This window comes from Chelonia mydas, chromosome 4 (assembly GCF_015237465.2).
Source record: "Chelonia mydas isolate rCheMyd1 chromosome 4, rCheMyd1.pri.v2, whole genome shotgun sequence".
Taxonomy (NCBI): domain Eukaryota; kingdom Metazoa; phylum Chordata; order Testudines; family Cheloniidae; genus Chelonia; species Chelonia mydas.
Genome location: NC_057852.1, coordinates 98,882,175 through 98,902,861, shown reverse-complemented (window position 1 = coordinate 98,902,861; position 20,687 = coordinate 98,882,175). Strand labels below are relative to the sequence as shown.

General features: G+C 41.0%; 1 protein-coding gene across 5 annotated transcripts in view; it reads left to right on the top strand.

The window, feature by feature from the left end:
- Positions 1-10,968, top strand: part of NWD2 (NACHT and WD repeat domain containing 2) — a 132,628-nt gene extending 121,660 nt beyond the window's left edge. For 4 of the 5 annotated variants that reach the window (XM_043544538.1, XM_037897952.2, XM_037897953.2 and 1 more), the window contains 4 exons: positions 2,647-2,850; positions 3,306-3,450; positions 3,773-4,362; positions 5,267-10,968. In XM_043544538.1, coding sequence (XP_043400473.1) covers positions 2,647-2,850; positions 3,306-3,450; positions 3,773-4,362; positions 5,267-9,202 — 4,875 coding nt within the window. In that variant the 3' untranslated portion in view covers positions 9,203-10,968. Of the gene's footprint in view, positions 1-2,646; positions 2,851-3,254; positions 3,451-3,772; positions 4,363-5,266 lie in introns of those variants that run through there. The other variant, XM_037897954.2, reaches the window with a different exon arrangement.
- Positions 10,969-20,687: the final 9,719 nt, after the last annotated feature.

The following is a 20,687-nucleotide window of genomic DNA, read 5'->3' as shown; positions in this document are numbered from 1 at the left end:
TAATGCTTAGCCATTAATCCATGCATTAAATGTTTTGCCGATACATTGATTAAAGAACACATCTGCTATACCACATGTTCCTTGTCCATTTTGTCAATTACTAATTTTATTAGTTACAGAGCATTTATGAGCATCCCTTATCAGTTACGTCATTTTGTCCACTACAATATGCATCTATAACTACAGTCATCTCTTTATATACTACATGAGTTTACAGAAAAGAGACAAAATTATCTATTGGCCAGGGACTTTTTTTCATGGTATCTGGTTCACACAATTGGCTAAAACATCTGTTCAACCATCCATTATTTTATTAATTGAAAAAGATATCTGTAACTAAGTCATTATGAAAGAAATAATCTGCTAGTCTAAATCCTGATAAACTAAAAGCATCTTTCGGCAGATTATTATTTTAATAATCACAGGAAACACCTGCCCCGTACCAGTTCCAAGCAGTTCCTTTGGACTCTTAGGGAAATGTGTCCACATGTCCATAGAGTTGAAGGACACACAATCCATTATTTAACAATATGCTATGGTCCAGTTAAAGCTTACTGACAACACACAAGAGTCAGCTGAAGTTCAGAGTACAGAGTGTATAACTCAGTACAGGCCTGCTAGGACGAAGACATTCATTTGTCCAAAACAAAAACTCCTTCACGTAAGAATTGAACCATCACTTTTGGCTAACACAGAAAAGACTTTAGGATATTTGGCCAAGAAATCATGAGTTTAATACCGAAAGAATAATAAAATATTAATATTTACTAGCAACCCATAGTGTCCAAAATTAATCTCAGCTAGCTGCAGATTTGAAAATCTCTATCTGGAGCTGTATCTCCTATATGATTATCCGACCAATGCTCATTCTGTAGAATACTGGTGAGGTGCTACCTCCAGGAATATATTAGCTAAAAGAGTTATAACCCCATCATAACCCCTGGAACAGAATTAACTCCTGAGGTACCACAGTCTCAGCTCTGAGATTCTGAACAATTCTTCTCTTAATACAGAAAATGGGTGCACCTGAGTATTTAAGTTAGTTTTGACCAGTTTTTCTCTTTCTTTTCTTTTTTTTTCATTCGTTCATTCACCAGGTAGCTATTTGGATAAATATCTTCAGCATTTTCTGCTAATGAGAGTTCTCAAGGCAGTGACGCAGCTTGCGTTTCTTAAATTGTAATCTGGGTATTCGTTGCTGTTACTAATATTATAAAAATACGGCTTTATGGTTATCAGGCTGAATATGCCATGTGACTTTTCATCAAAATGAAAACATACATTCAACTGCAGAAAATAAGAGGAAGGCATAGAAGTCAAGGAGGCCATGATCCAGATCTGCACACTTTATGAACAACATTAAGGATGACCACGCTCATAAAAACGGGAAGAAAGTTACCTCGAAAATACATGTCTATAATGAGTGACTCAGCCAAAATGTTTGAAAACTTTAGATTTTTATGTTTTTAGATAACAACATATCATCGTTTCTAAGAGAGGCCAGGAGCCAGATTCTCCAGTGCAGTGCAGCTCAGCTACTTTCTCCCACACTGCCATTGGCGGATTCTGGCCATAAAGCTGGCATATCCAGCCCTGGCATGATCGCTGTAGTCGCACAGAGCTGGCTGTAAAAGGAAAAGATTAGTACAGCTTAGAGTTCAGCTCTTCACCACTTTGAACACCTGGAGTACTCAAAGAGCAATGTGGCTAGTAACCGCTTATGCTGAAAAACCTGGTGCTTCTTTTCTACCTAGTACAAACAGAGGAGTTTTCATTGTCACTGCCACACAGGATTTTCATGGCAACCTATGTTCTGTACCATGATATCATATGAATATATAGTTGGTTCCCTAATAAAATATATTTTGAGTATTTGTTTTCATTTGCGGAATTTCAGTGTCCCTGATCCTTAGAAAGAAGAAAAGGAGGATTTGTGGCACCTTAGAGTCTAACCAATTTATTTGAGCATAAGCTTTCGTGAGCTACAGCTCACTTCATCGGTTTTTCTGTTACCATTAATTATTAAGAAAGATACTAAATATCCAAGCCCTTATAACCAAACTGCAGTTCAATACAATAGTCCTAGTAAGAATTCATCTTCTGCTATATTTAGGCTCGGAAGGATTTGATTTTTATCAGTAAATGTCTGTAGCCATTGATTTCACCGTACACACTCAAACTGATGAAAAAATATTTCCATAGATAATAGTAATTTACAGAGAGGCAAAGAAAGAAAAAATGCTACTGAAGAACTCAGATACTTACTTTGTATGTGTTGACGTGAGACTGATAGATTGTGTTTTAATGGTTATAAAGCTTTAACTTTTGAATCTTAATGTCTATTTCATTAAATAATTATTGCCTGACACCCCTATAATTCCCCAGAACTATGGAAATTTAAATAGGTAAAAATTGGAAAAAATGCTTTAAAATGAACATTGATATTAGCCATCGAAAGTATAAAAAAATAAAAATCCAATTCTACAAAGCCTAACTATATTTATTTACTTTCCTCGTAACTTCAAAGTGATAGAACTGTTGTTAATGCCATGTTGATTCTTATGAAAGTATTTAGCCATATCCTGACTAGGGTCTTAGCATCACTGGAAAGGGACACTAAACCCATACTTTGTTGTAAATACACAGGGCCTGGTGGGAGAAAAATATGGGACCATCCGAATACCTGGAGAAGTTGAATCATCGGAATTTGAAATGATCCTAGATGCTGCTGTGGAGGCAAAGCTAGAGACAAGGATTTTGGAAGAGTGGTACTGTAGAGATGAAAATGCAGTGCCACCAGCATATTACCTCAGACCAAAATCTGAAATGCTGAAGAACAATCATAATACGGTAAATTACCTTCATGTCCTTAATAAAAAAACCTACATAGATTGGTCACAGTGGAAGGAATTCACCAGCATCATTTGAAAACAATTTAGGGGTCATAATGGAATGAACCATAGTAATAGTACTCCAGGCCTGACCCAAAAACCCACTTTCTCTTCATATTTTACTGGTTATTCTTATTTACCCCCTGAATAATGTTCACATTTTAGTTTTGTGCACTATGTCAGGAAGTCTTATGTTTTATATTCAGGACAACTTATAATGTAAAATTATGATCTGTCCAATATAAAAGGTTAAGAGTGAATATATTGGAGGGTTTTTTTTAAATGTATGCATTATATTATTAACTGTATTCTCCTTTCTTGTGTATATCATTACCTTAAATATTAATCCTTTGCTTTCTGAAGTTGTAGAAACTGATGTTACAGCTACTGTTTAACTATGAATATTTTTAAAAGATGGAATCATCTTCAAATTCTATGAATGAGAACAAATGGAAGGACATATCAGAAGAGATTAAGAAGATTTTTAAGACTGCTGTGAAGTTGCTGCATGAAAAAGGAAAAATGAAACACAGCCAAGCAAAGAGATATCTTTCCTCTGGTAAAGTTCAGAATACGTACACAAAATATTCTATATCTATGCACCCATTCATAATCTAGCCTAGCAATATTTCCACAATTATCAAAGTATATTTTTGATTGTCATTTCTCACACATAATTTAAAAGAGGAGAAAAGTAAATTTATACATGCTTGAGGCTGAGTCCTGTATTATAGCTAGTACTAAATAAAACTGCACCTGATACATTTTGCATACAGTATTTTTTGTTTGTTTGTTCATCTAGAGGGAACAGAGATTTTTTTCCTCTGTTTGTTTTGAAGGAAGTTAACAGTTTTCCTATTTTCTTTTTTTATTCCCTCCAGCTGTTGAAGATGAGCTTGATTTTGCCTTGGGAAAACAAACACCAGCTTTCCTGAAGAAGTGTGTCTGTTACATTCGGAAAATTGCCAACATTGAACGTTTTGTTAAAATTCCAGAGATGGGAAAATACATGGATGTAATTCATATAGGTGGGAAAGTTCTGCGGGATCCAGAAGCCCATGAGAAATTGATCAAACTCCGGGATGAATTTATTCCTACTATTGTTGCAGCATCTAATCTGAGAGTATACACTTCTGTTACTCATTGTGACATGAAACTTGGTTATTCACAAGAAGTAGAGAACCACTACATTGAAGGACTTGGTAAACAGTTCTATGAAGACATGATTGATATAATTCAGGCAACAGTACAACAGAATTTTGACACTGAGACAGACTTGCTTTATGATGAAGTCCTTCAACACTCTTCATTATGTAAAACGTACTCCTCTTTCTATGAGTACAGGTGTGAGGCGCTAAACATAGTTCACAAATACACTCTGCACAGCAAAACAGGACATATTAACCCTCTTATCATATATGGAGGACCATGCACTGGAAAAACCCTTTTATTAGCTGAAGCGGCAAAGAAGGTAAAAAATAAAAACCAATATATTTTATTATATGCTAATCTTAATAGAGGCAGTAAATGTAGACCAGATTAATTCCCATTTTCCATATTGTGGTATCAACAGATCTAAGATTAGTCTTTGATACAGACAATAAATCCAGTCTTCTGCACATTACTGGATATTTATTCAGGAAAGAGGCAGTGTATATCCTAGTAGCCACATCTCCATATTATATTTCCAGCCAAAACATAATTGTTAGTAGAGCTTTCTAAGGAAATGCAAATATTTCATCCAATTCCTAGATCACTGGTAAGAATTAATTTATTTGTGAAATAAACAACTTTACAAATACACCATCGTAACATCATTAGTCCCTCCCTTCCTGTTCCCTGGTGTTATAAAGATGTGACACCATTTAATGATTATATGGTATCGGTCTTACAAGTAAAGCACATTTCCAAGACATGCTAGTTTGTTTCAGATCCTCTTGAATTGCTTCAGAAGTTCCATGATTTGTGTTTATTTCAAAATTTCAGAAGTCGTTTAGTTCACATATGCCTATCCAATCATTAACTAGATTATCATGGTGAAGTGTGAGGAGCACATTTCATATGTCTGTGAACTTGTCTCCACTGAAAATCGCAGCTCCACTTCTGTATTACTGAGTGCTCTGGCAATATTGCTTGAGTTAAAGATGACATATAATCTAATATTTCATTTGTGATGTATAATATTAACACTTTCTATAACCCCACTATTTAGAACATTTCCACTCGGACAGGAACACTTCAAAAATAAACTTATGTTTTCCAACAAATTAATGCTGTTTATAAAACCATACGTAAAACAATTATGTGCTCTGTTATTGTGCTTCACTTGGCTCTGTTAATTTAGACATTAACTAAATTATGCTTCTACATTATAGGCTTATACTTGGCTGCAGGAAGAGATGGGACCAGAATCTGACCCTGTGGTAGTTATAAGATTTTTGGGATCCACAGAAATGAGTACAGATCTTAAGAATCTGCTTCAAAGTATTTGTGAACAATTAGCAATTAATTACCGTTGCCTAGTACAAAGTTACCCTAAAAAGATTCATGATCTTCGGGACTTGTTTATAAATCTGTTGAATGAGTCTTCATTTCACAGACCACTGGTTATAATATTTGATGCCCTAGAGCAGCTTTCAGATAACGATGATGCTAGGAAACTATGGTGGCTCCCCATTCACCTTCCCCGTTCAGTACGGATAATCATGTCAACACTGCCGAACAAACATGGGATCCTGCAAAAACTGAGGTGCCTTATTCATGAAGAGGACAACTACATTGAGTTGATTTCAAGAGACAGAAAGATGTGCAGCCAAGTACTGAAACATCAGCTGTTGCATGTTAAAAGAAAAGTAACATCAGGGCAACAAATTTATGTCAATGAAGCTTTTTCAAAGTGCACACTGCCTATGTTTGTAAACTTAACCTTCAGAGAGGTTAGGAACTGGAGATCTCACAAAGATGTTGATGAGTCCTCCCTTTGTGTCACTGTTCATGAAAGCATCGAGCAGTTATTTTGGTCATTAGAAAACAAGTGTGGGCTAAAGCTGTTGTCCAGAGCACTGGGCTACATCACAATGTCCAAATCTGGCCTGAGTGAAATGGAATTGGAAGATATTTTAGCTCTTGACAACAGTGTTATGTATGAGCTAAATGATAGTGTCAGGCAATGTAACCCATTGAGGGTACCGTACATATACATTGCAAGGCTTAAGGAGGGCTTAAAGGGATACTTGATAGAGCGGCAAGTGAAAAATGTAACACTTCTAGTGTGGGCAAATAGGCACCTGCAGCTTATTGCCCAGAAACTGTATCTCCACAGTGAGGAAGATGTACATGAAATGCATACAATCATGGCAGAGTACTTCCTCGGTGTTTGGTCAGGTGGAAGAAGGAAATCTTTTTACAGCCAAGATCAGTATTTGAATGGGTGCCTTGACAATAACAGTAGAAGCATGAATGATGAGGAGAAGCACTGTATGGATCTCACCTCTTTTGACAGGCAAGCACCTGATCAGCCGTGGGTCTTTCAGTGTAATCCATTAGAGCCTGACATCTTTTTTGTCAATCACAGGAAAATGACAGAACTTTTGTATCACTTGACAAGATGTGGAAGATCAGACGATCTGCTGTATGGTGTCATTATGAACTTCAGCTGGCTGTACACAATGATTAAAATAGGACAGTTTGACAAAGCACTTTCTGACATAGAACTGGCTTATAACTATTCACAAGAAAAGGAGCTGAAATTTCTGGCAAGTACCCTTCGCAGTATAAAGTTCAAAGTAACAAAATATCCAGGTTCACTCTCTGCTGAATTGCAACAGAGGCTCCTTCCAGTTGTCAGCTCATTGCCTAAATTGAGACACCTTCTTTTAGAATGTGACAAAGATGGACCCAAATACTGCTCTATCGTTCCTTTGCACTCCTCCATGGATGTGACTTACAGCCCCGAGCGACTACCCTTGTCATCCAGTTGTATGCAGGTCACGGAGATCCTGCCTACTTTTAATCCAAATACAGTCATTGCTGCTCTGGAAAATGGCTCCATCAGTACTTGGGATGCAGAGACTCGCCAGCTATTAAGGCAAATTACAACAGCTCAATCTGTTATCTTAGGGATCAAACTTACAAATGATGAAAAATATCTTGTAGTGGCTACAACAAAGAACACACTTTTGATTTACGATAATCAAAATTCCTGTCTTTTGTCTGAAGTAGAAATTAAGGGATCAAAACATTGTGGAATTGGGGGAAGCTCAAATTTTATAAATGGATTTACACTGTCCATTAATCATGCACTTGCTTGGCTGGAAGCCAGCAAAGATGTTACTGTAATAGATCTACTTTATGGGTGGCCTCTTTATCACTTCCACTGCTGGTATGAAGTGACTTGTGTACAGTGTTCTCCAGATGGAGTCTATGCATTCTGCGGACAGTACCTTAACACCACCACTATATTTCACTTAGGAAGTGGAGAGAAACTGTCCACCGTGACCTCTGAATTTTCAGGTGGATTTGTGAAATTTCTTCTTGTTCTGGACACTGCTCAAGAAATGGTGATGGTGGACAATGAGGGTGGCCTTTCAGTTTGGAACACTGAGGAAATCACAAATCCCCAACTGACAGATGACTTCGATTGCAGGAAAGAAGACAGCGAAGTTGTCAGCATTGAACTTTCTGAAGACCAAAGTGCAATTTTAATTTGTAAGGCACTCAGTATAGAACTTCTCGACACTGGCATGTGGAAAGTGGCTGAAAAGTTCAGAGCAAAACACAATGAGCGCTTTATATCTGCTGTGTTATCCAAAAACGGTGACTGTATAATTGCTTCTATGGAAAATACCTCAGCCATTTTTGTTTGGAGGAGAGATACAGGACAGTGTATGGCAAGCTTACAGGAAATCTCAGGAACCATAGTCAGACTAATTAAACCCAGTCACCATAACATGCTGCTATCCTTATCCACCAGTGGTGTCCTTTCTATCTGGGATATAGATATCATAACTGCTATGTCCAATATTGACAAATCTGGCAAACCCATCCAAAGACTGGTGTTGCCAACCAGAGGTGAATTAATTTATACACTGGATGGATCAGAATCTGTACATAAGTGGAACTTCAGCACTGGATTCATTGAAGCTGTGTTCAAGCATGAAGGTATTGTTGAAAACTGTGTGCTGACCTCTTCTGGAGAAATAATGATTACATCAGATGACAAATGTAGCCAATATGTATGGCACACCATTACCGGCGAAAATATCTTCCGCATTAATGGACAAAGGATATCTCAGCTGATGATTACACACAACGATCAGTTTGTCGTCTCGCTCTGTGAACAAAATGCCTCCAGAGTTTGGCGACTGGCCACGGGACACAGAGTTTGCAATATTTTAGTTGCCTTACAGAATGCGTTTATAACCACTGCTAATACATTTGTAGTTGGAATGACAAAGAATAAAGTGTTGGCAGTAAGTCTCTGGACAGGAAGCATAACCAAGAAATTTTGCTGCGATGATGGTGCAACCATTGTTAATATTAAATTGATCCCAGACTGCCCAGATATTGTAGTGTTTATAACATCCACTGAAACAGTGAACATCTGGAGTCTGACAGAGGAAGTAATCTGCAGGCGTGTACAACTGCCTAGTAATTTCTTAAAAGATTTAGAAGACTTTGAAATATCCCCCAATGGGAAGCTAGGAATTCTATCCCGTGGTGATGAGAACATCAATGTGCTTGATTTACACAGCGGCAAACTTCGTGTGGTTCATGCCCCTGGGATTATCTGGCGACAGAGGCTGTCCCGTGATGGCCGCTATCTTGTGTACATCTGTTTTCGTAATGAAGAGGATGACGACAATGGTGCCATCTCTAGCTTAATTGTAATGAGACTGGCTGATGGTAAAAACATTGGTGCTTGTTCCCTTTACAAAACTCCAACCTTTCTTTCTCTCTCACAGAGGCATTTGAATATTATTGTTGGCTTTGATGATGGAAGTATAGGTACTTACACTGTAGTGGATCGAGTAGATGCAGCACTGAAAATTAAAATTGCTACTTCAAACAGCCGTCAAATTTTCAGTAATGCAACACAAGTGATTAGGCCAAAGTGTCACAATTATAGCTTCAAGGTGAATGCAGACTGCATTTGGAGAGAGTCTACTGAGGTGTTTGCAAGAGATAGCCCCATCACAGTGACAGACCCCGAGACAAGCGAAACAACAACACCCAAAAAACATAACTACTGTTATGACAAAGTGTGCGCAGCCATAGATTGCAGAGGACACAATTTTGCTGCTGATAACTGATTAGAAACATGGACTTAGTTTTCCTGAATACATAATACATGTGCATAGGCTAGTCTTCTGATTCAAAAATAAGTACCAGTGCATTTCTTGAAAGACGAAGAACAGCTGAGGGCACGAATGCTGTTTTTCTCAACAAATATTCTTACATTTATGTGAACAAAAATAAGCAAAAAAAAAAAATCAACCAAATGTGAAAAACATTTATCCAATGGGCGGCAGGGTTTTTAAAATTTTGGAATACAAGGTTTAGTCCAAGGTTAGATCCAGGGCCTTGACTGACAATTTCTAGCAATACTATTACAATTGTTATACCATTACAGGAATTAGAAAATCTTATTTGGGGGTTGCCAGAGTTTTAGCTAGAGACAAAACTCAATTTATTGTTGGATAGGAGGCAAGACACTCTTTTATAATCCAGATAGCCTCGTTGTGGACAAAGCTAGGTCAACTGTTACCCTGAGTTTATACCCACTTGCAAACGTGTTTTTCTGCTTGATGGTGCAATGACAAGATGTCACCTGCCAACCTGGAACACTTGATGCATTCCATCATTTAAAGAAATAGCTACTTTTTTAAAAAAAAATTGGGATTAACATTTGGGTTGAAAGGGGTAGAAGCCAATCAACACCAAACACATCTACATGTGAGGTAATAAATCAGTCTTCATCTAAATGAAAGTACTGAAAGTTACAAACATTGCATGCAAGGATTTTTCTATAGTCTGATAAAAATGATAAAAACTAGTTATTACCTAGGTCATAAAAGAAGAAGTTTAACACTGAAATTGTATTGTTTTTCTGTCTCTTTTACAGTGCATATTAGTACTGGATAAAACAAATACTTTTTCAAAGAGAAAGGGCATTAACAGATAAACAGTCAAACACCTGTTCACTTCTCTCTCTATGTTAAAAGGTTACTTATTCTCTCTGTTGTATAAAAGTTTGGAATATCTCTTAAGTCCCTACAGTGATCTTAAGAGAAAGCTTTCAGACATGCCATGTATTATTCTTGATAGTGTTTGCCTTATTACTACCATTCCTATTCTTTCCAACACAGATCAGATGACCAAATACTCTGGGACTAACAGAATATGCCTGTATATGTGTTGAAATATTCCATAAAATCTAAAGGCTGTCCAAAGGTTCTTTACTGTTCCAATTGGTAATGGTTTACATACTGTATGTATGCTCCTTTATGTTTCACTTCTTGCTTTACGACTGTTCTGAGCCTTTTATACAGTTTTATCAGTTTCAAGACAGAAATTGTGAAATATTGTCAACTATTTTTTAAAAAACAGTTTCACCTAACTAAAAGAAGTAGCTATCTGTATCTAAAGGGTGAAAAGGTCCTCCCATCCCACTCTTTACTTATCTTAAACATGGCATGTCCTTGGCAAACTTTTAAAAGAATTTAAACAAACCACATTTTTCTTTTGGGGAAGTTAGAACTCCATGCCACTAAATTTCCAAGAAACGAATGCCAACCTAGGGTTTAACGTAGTGTGTGAATGTTCTATGTAAAAGCCAATATAGTATATCAAGTGACTTGAATGACTTTTCCTAACTTGTTTGCAACTTAATAGATCATATTGAATGTTTTTATGTAAAACTTTGTATTGTTGGGAAGAATTACCCAATCAGAGAGTTATATTTTCATAAATGTTAAATTTAGTTAAATTTTGTTACAGAGTTGTTAAATTAGAAATCTATTGCAGTCTTCAAACAATATACAGTCTTGTGTAATCATTGTTTGTATGAATAAACTAAGTAAACAAACTGCTATGTGTGTGGTTTTAATTTGTAAAGAAATTTCTGAAAGGGGACTAAATTTTTAGGGCCAGATCCTCAGCTGGTGTGAATCAACAAAGCTCCAATAGAACCTAAGCATTATTTTAAGGCCGCAAGATTGGGGTGGGCAAACTCTTTCGCCCGAGGGCTACATCTGGGAATAGAAATTGTATGGCGAGCCATGAATGCTCACAAATTGGAATTGGGGTTCGGGGTGGGGGAGGTTCTGGTGGGGAGTGCAGGTTCCAGGGTGAGGCCAGAAATGAGTTCAGGGTGCAGGAGGGGGCTCCAGGCTGGGGAGTGAGGGGGGGTGTGAGGCCTCCAGCTGGGGGTGCGGGCTCTGGGGTGGGGCTGGTGATGAGGAGTTTGGGGTGTAAGAGGGTGCTCTGGGCTGGGACCAAGGGGTTCAGAGGGCGGCAGGGGGATCAGGGCTGCGGTGTGGGGAGACACTCAGGGGTGCAGGCTCTGGGCACACTTACCTCAAGCAGCTCCCAGAAGCAGTGGCATGTCCTTTCTCAGGCTCCTACATGGAGGCGCGGCCAGGCGGCTCTGCTCGCTGCCCCATCTGCAGGCACCGCCCCTGCAGCTCCCATTGGAGCACTGGAGGGGGCCATTGGACAGCATAGGAGCTGGAGGGGGAAAAGCTCTCTGGCTGGAGCACCGATGCAGGGCCACGCTGTGGCTTCCAGAAGATGTGTAGAGCGGCCCCCAGCCCTGTGCCCCGGCTGGAGCACTGGAGCCTGCAGGCCAAGCCCCAGACCCCACTCCCCAGTGGGAGCTCGAGGGCCGCCTTAAAATGGCTGGTGGGCCGGATCCGACCCGTGGGTCATAGTTTGCCCACCCCTGCACAAGATATAAGTGATGCACAGGTTTTACACTGGCCCTCTGCATGGGGATGAATTTCATTCTGACAAATGACAAGTACCTGAGAGGTATTGAGTGCTTGCAGCAACCATTGATTTCACAGAGCCCAGTACAGTACTCCTTGCACAAGAGCATTTCCCATTGACTTTTATGGGAGATTCTCCAGCACAAGGAGTACTGAATGGGCCCATACTCAAACTAAATAAAAACTAAATATCTAAATTCAACTGTACAAAATGAAACAAAACAGTTGATTTGCCTATGAACCTGTAACATACCAAACATTGGCTGAGCTCGCTAAACTACTTTTTTCCTCGGATTGGTGAATAACTAGAAGCATTCTCGCAATATCTGTGACCTGCTAATTAGAAAAATACAGTGACACCAGAAAACTGAGTTAATAACAGAACTTAACCCAGCCTGCAGAACATGGATGTTTAAAAAACAACAAAGAGATATCAAGATTTTAAACTGACCCAGTTCTGCTTAGTTCAGGAGCCAACCTTGAGCCTTGGCCCACAGAAGCTTGGTAGAGGCCTACAGCTTCCAGATTTGTTGCTGACTCTTCAGGAGAGAATGCAACAATTCACTTTATCATTGGTAGTACAGATTACATCTCCAGAACAAACTATCTGCTTCTCCCAAACTGAATGGCTTGATAAGTCTGCTTAGGAGGAGTCTCTCATCTAAATTTTAAAAGGGGAATTAAGCTGAAGTGTGAAGGTGGAGTCGTCTTTGGTGGACAAAGCTAGGCCTGAGGTCAGTCACAGAGAGTATGTCTACACAACAATGTAAGCTCAGAGTTAGCAGAACTTGAGTTAGCAGACACTGGGTTTGTTAACATAGGGCTTGAGGGTTTAAACCAGGGGTCAGCAACCTTTCAGAAGTGGTTTGCCAAGCATTCATTTATTCACTCTAATTTAAGGTTTCGTGTCCCGGTAATACATTTTAAAGTTTTTAGAAGGTTTCTTTCTATAAGTCTATAATATATAACTAAACTATTGTTGTATGTAAAGTAAATAAGGTTTTTTAAATGCTTAAGAAGCTTCATTTAAAATTAAATTAAAATGCAGAGCCCCCCGCACCGGTGGCCAGGACACGGGCAGTGTGAGTGCCACTGAAAATCAGCTCGCGTGCCGCCTTCGGCATATGTGCCAGAGGTTGCCTACCCCTGGTTTAAACTCATTTGAAGTCCTAGGTTAGGAATTTTTGAACCTTGAGTCCCAACCTGGGTCTGCAGCATCTACACTGCATTATGTGGGCATGATTCCAAACACCTATACCCCAGACTTCCTAGCACCCTTCCAAAATGTGGCTAGTCTAGCCCTTTGTTAGTGCAGCGTGGAAAAACCTGACTGTCCACCAAACTTAATTGTCCAGAGGACAAAGAAAGTCAGCCCGTGGGATTGTGGGTTACTTTTAGTAGACTTCCAAACCACAGGTCCATGGGGCTGCGTCTAACCTACAAAGCAATAGGGCTTGAATCCTAGGTCCCCGTGTGACTCAGGCTTGGCGTTCACCCCCATGGGGTCCTGGGACCTTGTGCTCTGAGCCCTGAGTTAGCACGATATGTGTGTAGATAGAAGGGACTTAGGTTTGAGCCTGAGTTTGAACCCTGGGCTTACGCTGTAGTGTAGACATATCCAAAGAGAACATTGAATACCAACCATTTTCCTCTCAGCCATTCTCTGTGAAAGCCTTCAGTAACAAAGGCAACATGAAATCAAAAGGTTATATAACTGAATCTCCAATGAGAAGAAATACCTTCCTATTCCTCAACACTTGCAGATAACTTTTCCTGACCGTACATTTGTGACACTTCTCAGGGCACCCATGGCAGTGAGTCACCTTGTTACCGGCACATCCACCAATGTGATATATGTCATCATGTGCCAGCAATGCCCCTCTGCCATGTACATTGGTCAAACTGGACAGTCTCTACGTAAAAGAATAAATGGACACAAATCAGATGTCAAGAATTATAACATTCATAAACCAGTCGGAGAACACTTCAATCTCTCTGGTCACACGATTACAGACATGAAAGTTGCGATATTACAACAAAAAAACTTCAAAACCAGACTCCAGTGAGAGACTGTTGAATTGGAATTCATTTGCAAATTGGATACAATTAACTTAGGCTTGAATAGAGACTGGGAGTGGCTAAGTCATTATGCAAGGTAACCTATTTCCCCTTGTTTTTTCCTACCCCCCCCCTCCCCCCCCCCCCCCCCCCACACACAGACGTTCTTGTTAAACCCTGGATTTGTGCTGGAAATGGCCCACCTTGATTATCATACACACTTTAGATAAGCAATTACCAACAGGAGAGTGGGTTTGTGTGGGGGGGGGAGGGAGAAAACCTGGATTTGTGCTAGAAATGGCCCAACTTGATTATCATACACATTGTAAGGAGAGTGATCACTTTAGATAAGCTATTACCAGCAGGAGAGTGGGGTGGGGGGAGAGAAAACCTTTTGTAGTGGTAAACACCCATTTTTTTATGCTTTGTGTGTATAAAAAGATCTTCTATACTTTCCACAGTATGCATCCGATGAAGTGAGCTGTAGCTCACGAAAGCTTATGCTCAAATAAATTGGTTAGTCTCTAAGGTGCCACAAGTACTCCTTTTCCTTTTGTGAATACAGACTAACACGGCTGTTACTCTGAAACTTGTTACCACTGCCTCCAGCGCGACCGAGTCATGCCTGTGCCCGGCTGGGTGTCAGCTCCCTAACACAACCAGCCTGTCAGCCCCTCAAGCAGTCTCCTCTGGGCTACACCAGCTCTGCCCAGGCCCGCCGACAGCAATTCCGGGCCCCAGGGAAGAACAGTCAATGGCCCCCCTAGAAAGGGAAGGCTGAGGTTTACAACACTACTTTTTATCCTATTGATAGATAACACATTAGAACCCACTCTGCATAAGTTGTGGCCTTACTTGATCAAGTTAACTTTTTTTTCCCAGTTACAGCACCAGAGTTAAACAAATTGTGAACCTAAATATAAGATGTAAAATTTATTTTGAATTATATATTTAAATTAAATATATTATGGAATTAATATATAAAAAACATTTAAAGAAGAACAAAGTAAGAACACACCTAAAGTATCAAGTATGCTAATTAGACACCTAATCACGATTCATGTGTAATCGAAAGACAAGGAAAAAACTGATATACAAGATGTAACTGAATATGACCAACAAAGTTAAAACATATAATACAAAGCTTGTGCTGCTGGTGCTGTGGGACATTGACACCCAGAGCAATGAGACGGCAGGTATGGTGCGCCACATCTACCGGGGGAGGTGGCCAGGGGCAAAGGCAGAGGGAAACCCGTGCCTCGTTCCCTGGCTGAGCGGTGGAGGTGGCCCCTCATCCTGCGCTTGCGATAGCATCCCGTCAGCCAGTGCTAGCAGCAGTGAAGGGGGGGGCTAGCCCCAGCTGCCTCTCAGCAAACTTAGAGAGACTCGATTGGGTGGCTGAACTTGCTGGCTTGTGTCTGGGGCAGAGCTGCAGCCCGGGGGGAGGAAATCTGGTAGCGCAGAGGCAGCTTGTTCCTCTTTAAAGTCTCCCTGTCCTCAGACCTACAGCCAGAAGGCCGGCACAGCAGCTCCCGAGCAGCCAGAGGAGGCAGCAAGCTCCGCAGTTCCCAGGCTGCTCTTGCTGACGCTCTGCCAGATTGCCAGACCAGCAGGATGCAGCAGAGCTCTGGCAAACCGTCACTGTCACAATGAGGGACGGCGCTCTGGACACAGCCGCGGCAGCAGGAAACCAGGTTTCTTTTTATCTTAATTATTATTTAAAAAATACGTATCTATCTCATCCGCCCAGGCCCTTTTAAATTGCCAGACCTCTGGGCAATTCACCCCTTTGCATCCCCCTTCCCCTGTCGGCAGGCCTGGCTCTGCCTTTGCCGTACAGGTAAAATACATATGTACACCAGCCCCCGAATCCTTTCAAAGTATCCCCTGTGATAACTAGCCCCGCATCACTGGATACCCACCAAAATCCCAGATCCTTTGTTCCCAAAGGAATGGTGTACTCCCGTTTACCAGTTTTACCTTAAATCACCATCCCTGTGTAACACACAGCACTTATAGTAATTATAGTAAAACAAAAGAAAATTTAAGAAAAAAATTGAGCTTTAAATAGAAGTGAGTGAGTAATGAGTGATGGAAACAAATGGTTACATATCAAATAAAATCATAAAATATGAACTACGGCGTAAACTTATTAAGAGTTACCTTCCCTATCTAATACAGTAGTTTCTCACCCCAAAGTTCTCAGATCATTCCTGTTCACTGCCAAGTGTTTTTCATGTTTGTAGTTTGATGGTTTTCCCATTGACTTTTCTGAGTTGGTGCAAGGGTACAATTGAGCAATAAATGAAACAATCAGCTAGCAAGAGAGGGGTGAAAACTCCCTCCCATCTGAATGGGCATTGCCAAGACATGATTCCCTGGTGACCAAATTTCATTCCAAGACCATAATGGCATAATTTTCAGCATAGTCACAATATTCCTTAAATATTACCCATACACACACATTACAATGTTTATGAATATCGACAGGTTACAGGCTTTCAGTGGACCCTCACATGCTACCCTTTATGGATAAATACCATGAAAGCAGTGTATTAGGTGTAGTGAGTCTATCAGGACTGAGACAGGGGTAGCTTGTAATGAACAGTGAATCCTTTGCTAATTGGGACCAATGGGCCTCCCTATCACAGCACTGAAAGACATGGCAAACCAGTTTGCAGAAAATTACTCCAGCCTAGGAAAGCACAAGTCTGAAATGCCTTCAGTGTAAGACCTCTGCACTCTCATTCCCCTAGTACAGTCACAATATAGGGCAGTGCTTCATTTGTAATGAAAGAGGTGCCGGGGATCAAGTAATTTTTTTACATCCATAACTGATGCAGCGAGCCCAGAGGTGCCGGGGCTACGAATTGCCAAGCCTAGAGATGCTGGGGCTCAGCCCTGGCAAGCATGGCACAAATTAAGCACCGGCATAAGGCCCTATGCTGCCCTCCTTCCCAAGCCCCCGTGCAGAGGACATATTGGGGGGACTTGCTACAGGGACTCTGGGCTGCTCCAAACTGCAGAGCAGCCTACAGGCAGCCCTCAGGAGGCTGTTGTAAATTGGCGCACCCCTGCGCTAATATACACTGTGAACTGCTTCCAAAATAACAATGCACAAAGCTGGCTTAAAGCACAGAATCTTAACCGTTATCTTAAATTAGATTGTAAGATCTTTGGAGTAGGGATCATGACATCTAGTGTTTGTGCAACACACAACACAAAGGGACTGCAATTCTCACTGGGGCCGTTGGGCAATACCATAATGCAAATAATAAATAACTCAAGTTATTAAAATTCTGAATAAAGCCTGTTCAGCAATTATTCAGGTCGTGTGTTAGGAGAGAGAAAGGGCAGCATTCTGAAAGGGCCTTTCGTTGATATACTTTTCTGGTCCCTGTATCGAGCAATGCCAGCTTGATTTTTGATACACCATTCTGCAGGTAATCAAACCAAAATGTGTGCAAGGCCCTCTGGATAGTTCTGATGAAGGATTCGTTTATCAACAATCACTGTCAAGTATTTAGACTGCAAATGTGACCCACTTTAAAGTTGTTATAATCCACTGAGGAATGTACTCAAGATTATTGGAATGCTACTTTCTAAAGTACTGAGTGGCTAAAGAAAGAGGTAATGGGATACAGAGCTTCTCACCTTTAGATTACGTTTTAAATGTGAAAAGAAAAGGAGGACTTGTGGCACCTTAGAGACTAACAAATTTATCTAAGCATAAGCTTTCGTGAGCTACAGCTCACTTCATCGGATGCATTCAGTGACTGCAGGAATCTTGATTCAGTCACTGAATGCATCCGATGAAGTGAGCTGTAGCTCACGAAAGCTTATGCTCAAATAAATTGGTTAGTCTCTAAGGTGCCACAAGTCCTCCTTTTCTTTTTGCGAATACAGACTAACACGGCTGCTACTCTGAAACCTTTTAAATGTGGTCACTTTGGTAGTCACTGAAAGTCACTCATTGCCATTTGACTGCAGGTTAGTGGCCATGTGAAATTAATTGAAGGTCTCAGGCTAGGTGTTTCTAAATCACAATGTCCAACCTCTCAATATAGCGCACATAGAGACTAACCCTTTGGTTATGAGCCCTCCAGGTAAAGTTTTGAGCCATCTTATTAGGAACAATGGCAGAAAGCTTCCCCTGCTGCTGCCACGCAGTATCTGTGCTGTGATGAAACAGAGACTTTTACTACCCAGGACTGCCAGCTTGGTGCTGATTTCACCTAAAAGCAAAGGCCTCAATCCTGAATTGCATACAGGAGCTCTGCCGCGATCCCACTGTCATGACCTTCCACATGCTCGTACTGATATTATTTCGACACCGACAAAAAGTAGTAGGTCTCTGCTAAGTGGCGTACATGCCAAGGCCCTGATCCTACAAACATTTCAGTACATGCTTCACTTTAAAGTCCTACTGACTGTAATGGAACTTCTCACAGGCTTAGAGCAATGTGTATATGTGAAAGTTTCCAGGACTGGGGCCTCAATGACGTGGATAACTGAGGCCTCAATGAGCATTCTAGGTGCATTATGGCATAGATTAAAATGCAACATCCCAGAAGACGATGATGTATGGAGACCATTTTTGTCTATATATTTTAGGAGGGGCTAGTAGTGCCAACTATTATTAAGGTTGCCCGACACTTCCTATTATAAAACAGACTCCAACAAGAGACTGCTGAATTGGAATTAATTTGCAAATTGGATACAATTAACTTAGGCTTGAATAGAGACTGGGAATGGTTGAGTCATTATAAAAAGTAACCTATTTCCCCTTGTTTATTCCTTTCGCCCCTTCCCCCCCCACTGTTTCTCAGACGTTCTTGTTAAACCCTGGATTTGTGCTGGAAATGGCCCACCTTGATTATCATACACATTGTAAGGAGAGTGATCACTTTAGATAAGCTATTACCAGCAGGAGACTAGGGTGGGGGGAGAGAAAACCTTTTGTAGTGATAAACACCCATTTTTTCATGGTTTGTGTGTATAAAAACATCTTCTGTATTTTCCACAGTATGCATCCGATGAAGTGAGCTGTAGCTCACGAAAGCTTATGCTCAAATAAATTGGTTAGTCTCTAAGGTGCCACAAGTACTCCTTTTCTTTTTGCTAATACAGACTAACACGGCTGCTACTCTGAAACCTATTATAAAACTGTTTTCAATTGTTTGTAACTTTGCCACACTTTAACTGTTTGAGCTGAAATATTCCACACCAGGTGTCCGCCTCAGGATGATCTTTTTTGGAAAATTTCAGCCAAAATGGTTCAGCTGTTTCTGAGAAAGAGGTTAGGGCAAAATAACTTGTTTTCCCCAATTTAGCAAAGCCAGACCTGCAGGGGGCGGGGGGGGGAGGAATCAATTGGGACAAGGAGCCTGTGGGGGAGATTGGGACTGGAAGCTAAGCAAGGGGGAGGAGGAAAACTGGCACTGGGAGATGGGATGAGGGAGGAGACTAGGACTGGGAGCCGTGAAGAGAAATGGGAGTGGGGCCATAAAGCCAGTAGCTGGGGGGAGACTGGGATTGGCTAGGCAAAGAGACTGGAACTGAGAACCAGTGGATGGCGTAATGGGGAAGAGTGGGGAGGCAGATCTGATGCAAGTCAGGGTGCAAAGGAGAGAACTGACACTGGCTGAGCAAAGAGACTGGGACAAGGAGCTGGGAAGAGGTCACACTAAAATTGGATGGGGAACCCAGTGGGGGAAGACTGGGACTGAGAGCCATTGGGGATGGGAAACCGGGGACAACTGGAGGACAGGAAGGAGGAGAGAGACAGATTGGATAAGGAGTCAGGAGGGGGAACCAGTGACTGGCTAGACAAGGAGACTGGGACTGGAAATGGGGGAAGACTGGTATGGGCAGTGCAGAGGGGCAAACCTAGGATTTGCTGGACAACAAGAATGGGACTGAGATAAGAAGCCTGAGGAGTGGACACTGGGCCTGGCTAGATGAAGAGAATGAGACTGGGATGAGAAGCCAGGGTGGGGAAGAGACAGGACTGGGACAAGTACAAGTTGGAAGGGAGAGGCAAAAGAGGTCAAGGTTGGGGAGAATGGGGCAGAAGAATCTGTGCTCACTAGAGGACACTCCGCTCTAGAGCCTGGAATGGAACCCAAGGCTCCTGAGACTCACCATTCCTCTGCTGTTAGCAAATATCTGTGAATCCCAGCAGCAAAATGTCTCATCCCCCTCAAATGCTGGACTACAGGATGTCAATCTATCACTGCTCTCAATTATTCTGTTCGGTTAAGTGGCAGAGGCCTGTGTCATGAAGCTAAAGGTTCCAAACCTGCCGATGAACAGTGGGTGGGAGTGTCCATATGATGCCACATAATGGAATGTGTTTGGGGTTTTTTTCAGTTTGCTTTTGTAAAAACCTAGGAAATTATACACAAAACAATTATGTTAAAAGAACACCATTAAGATTGCAAAGTTAAGCACTCAAAAGTTAAGAAGTGCCAGAATAAAGTTTGCCAGAGCAACCTAATTCTGTCCCATTATCCTATGTATTACGATGCAATGTTTAATTACAGAATCACATATTATGATGTCCTCAGAACCCCAGCCTCATAAAGTGCACAAGATGGAACTGCTGTAAGGATGAATCAGGGCTGTGCAGTGAAGAAGGCTGTTGTCTGTATCATTTATTAGAGAAGATGGACAGTGTGTACAATTTGAAGTAATGGAAATGGGAGGGTCTAGGCCCACACAAAATTAAAGGCCCTCCCCTTCAACTAAA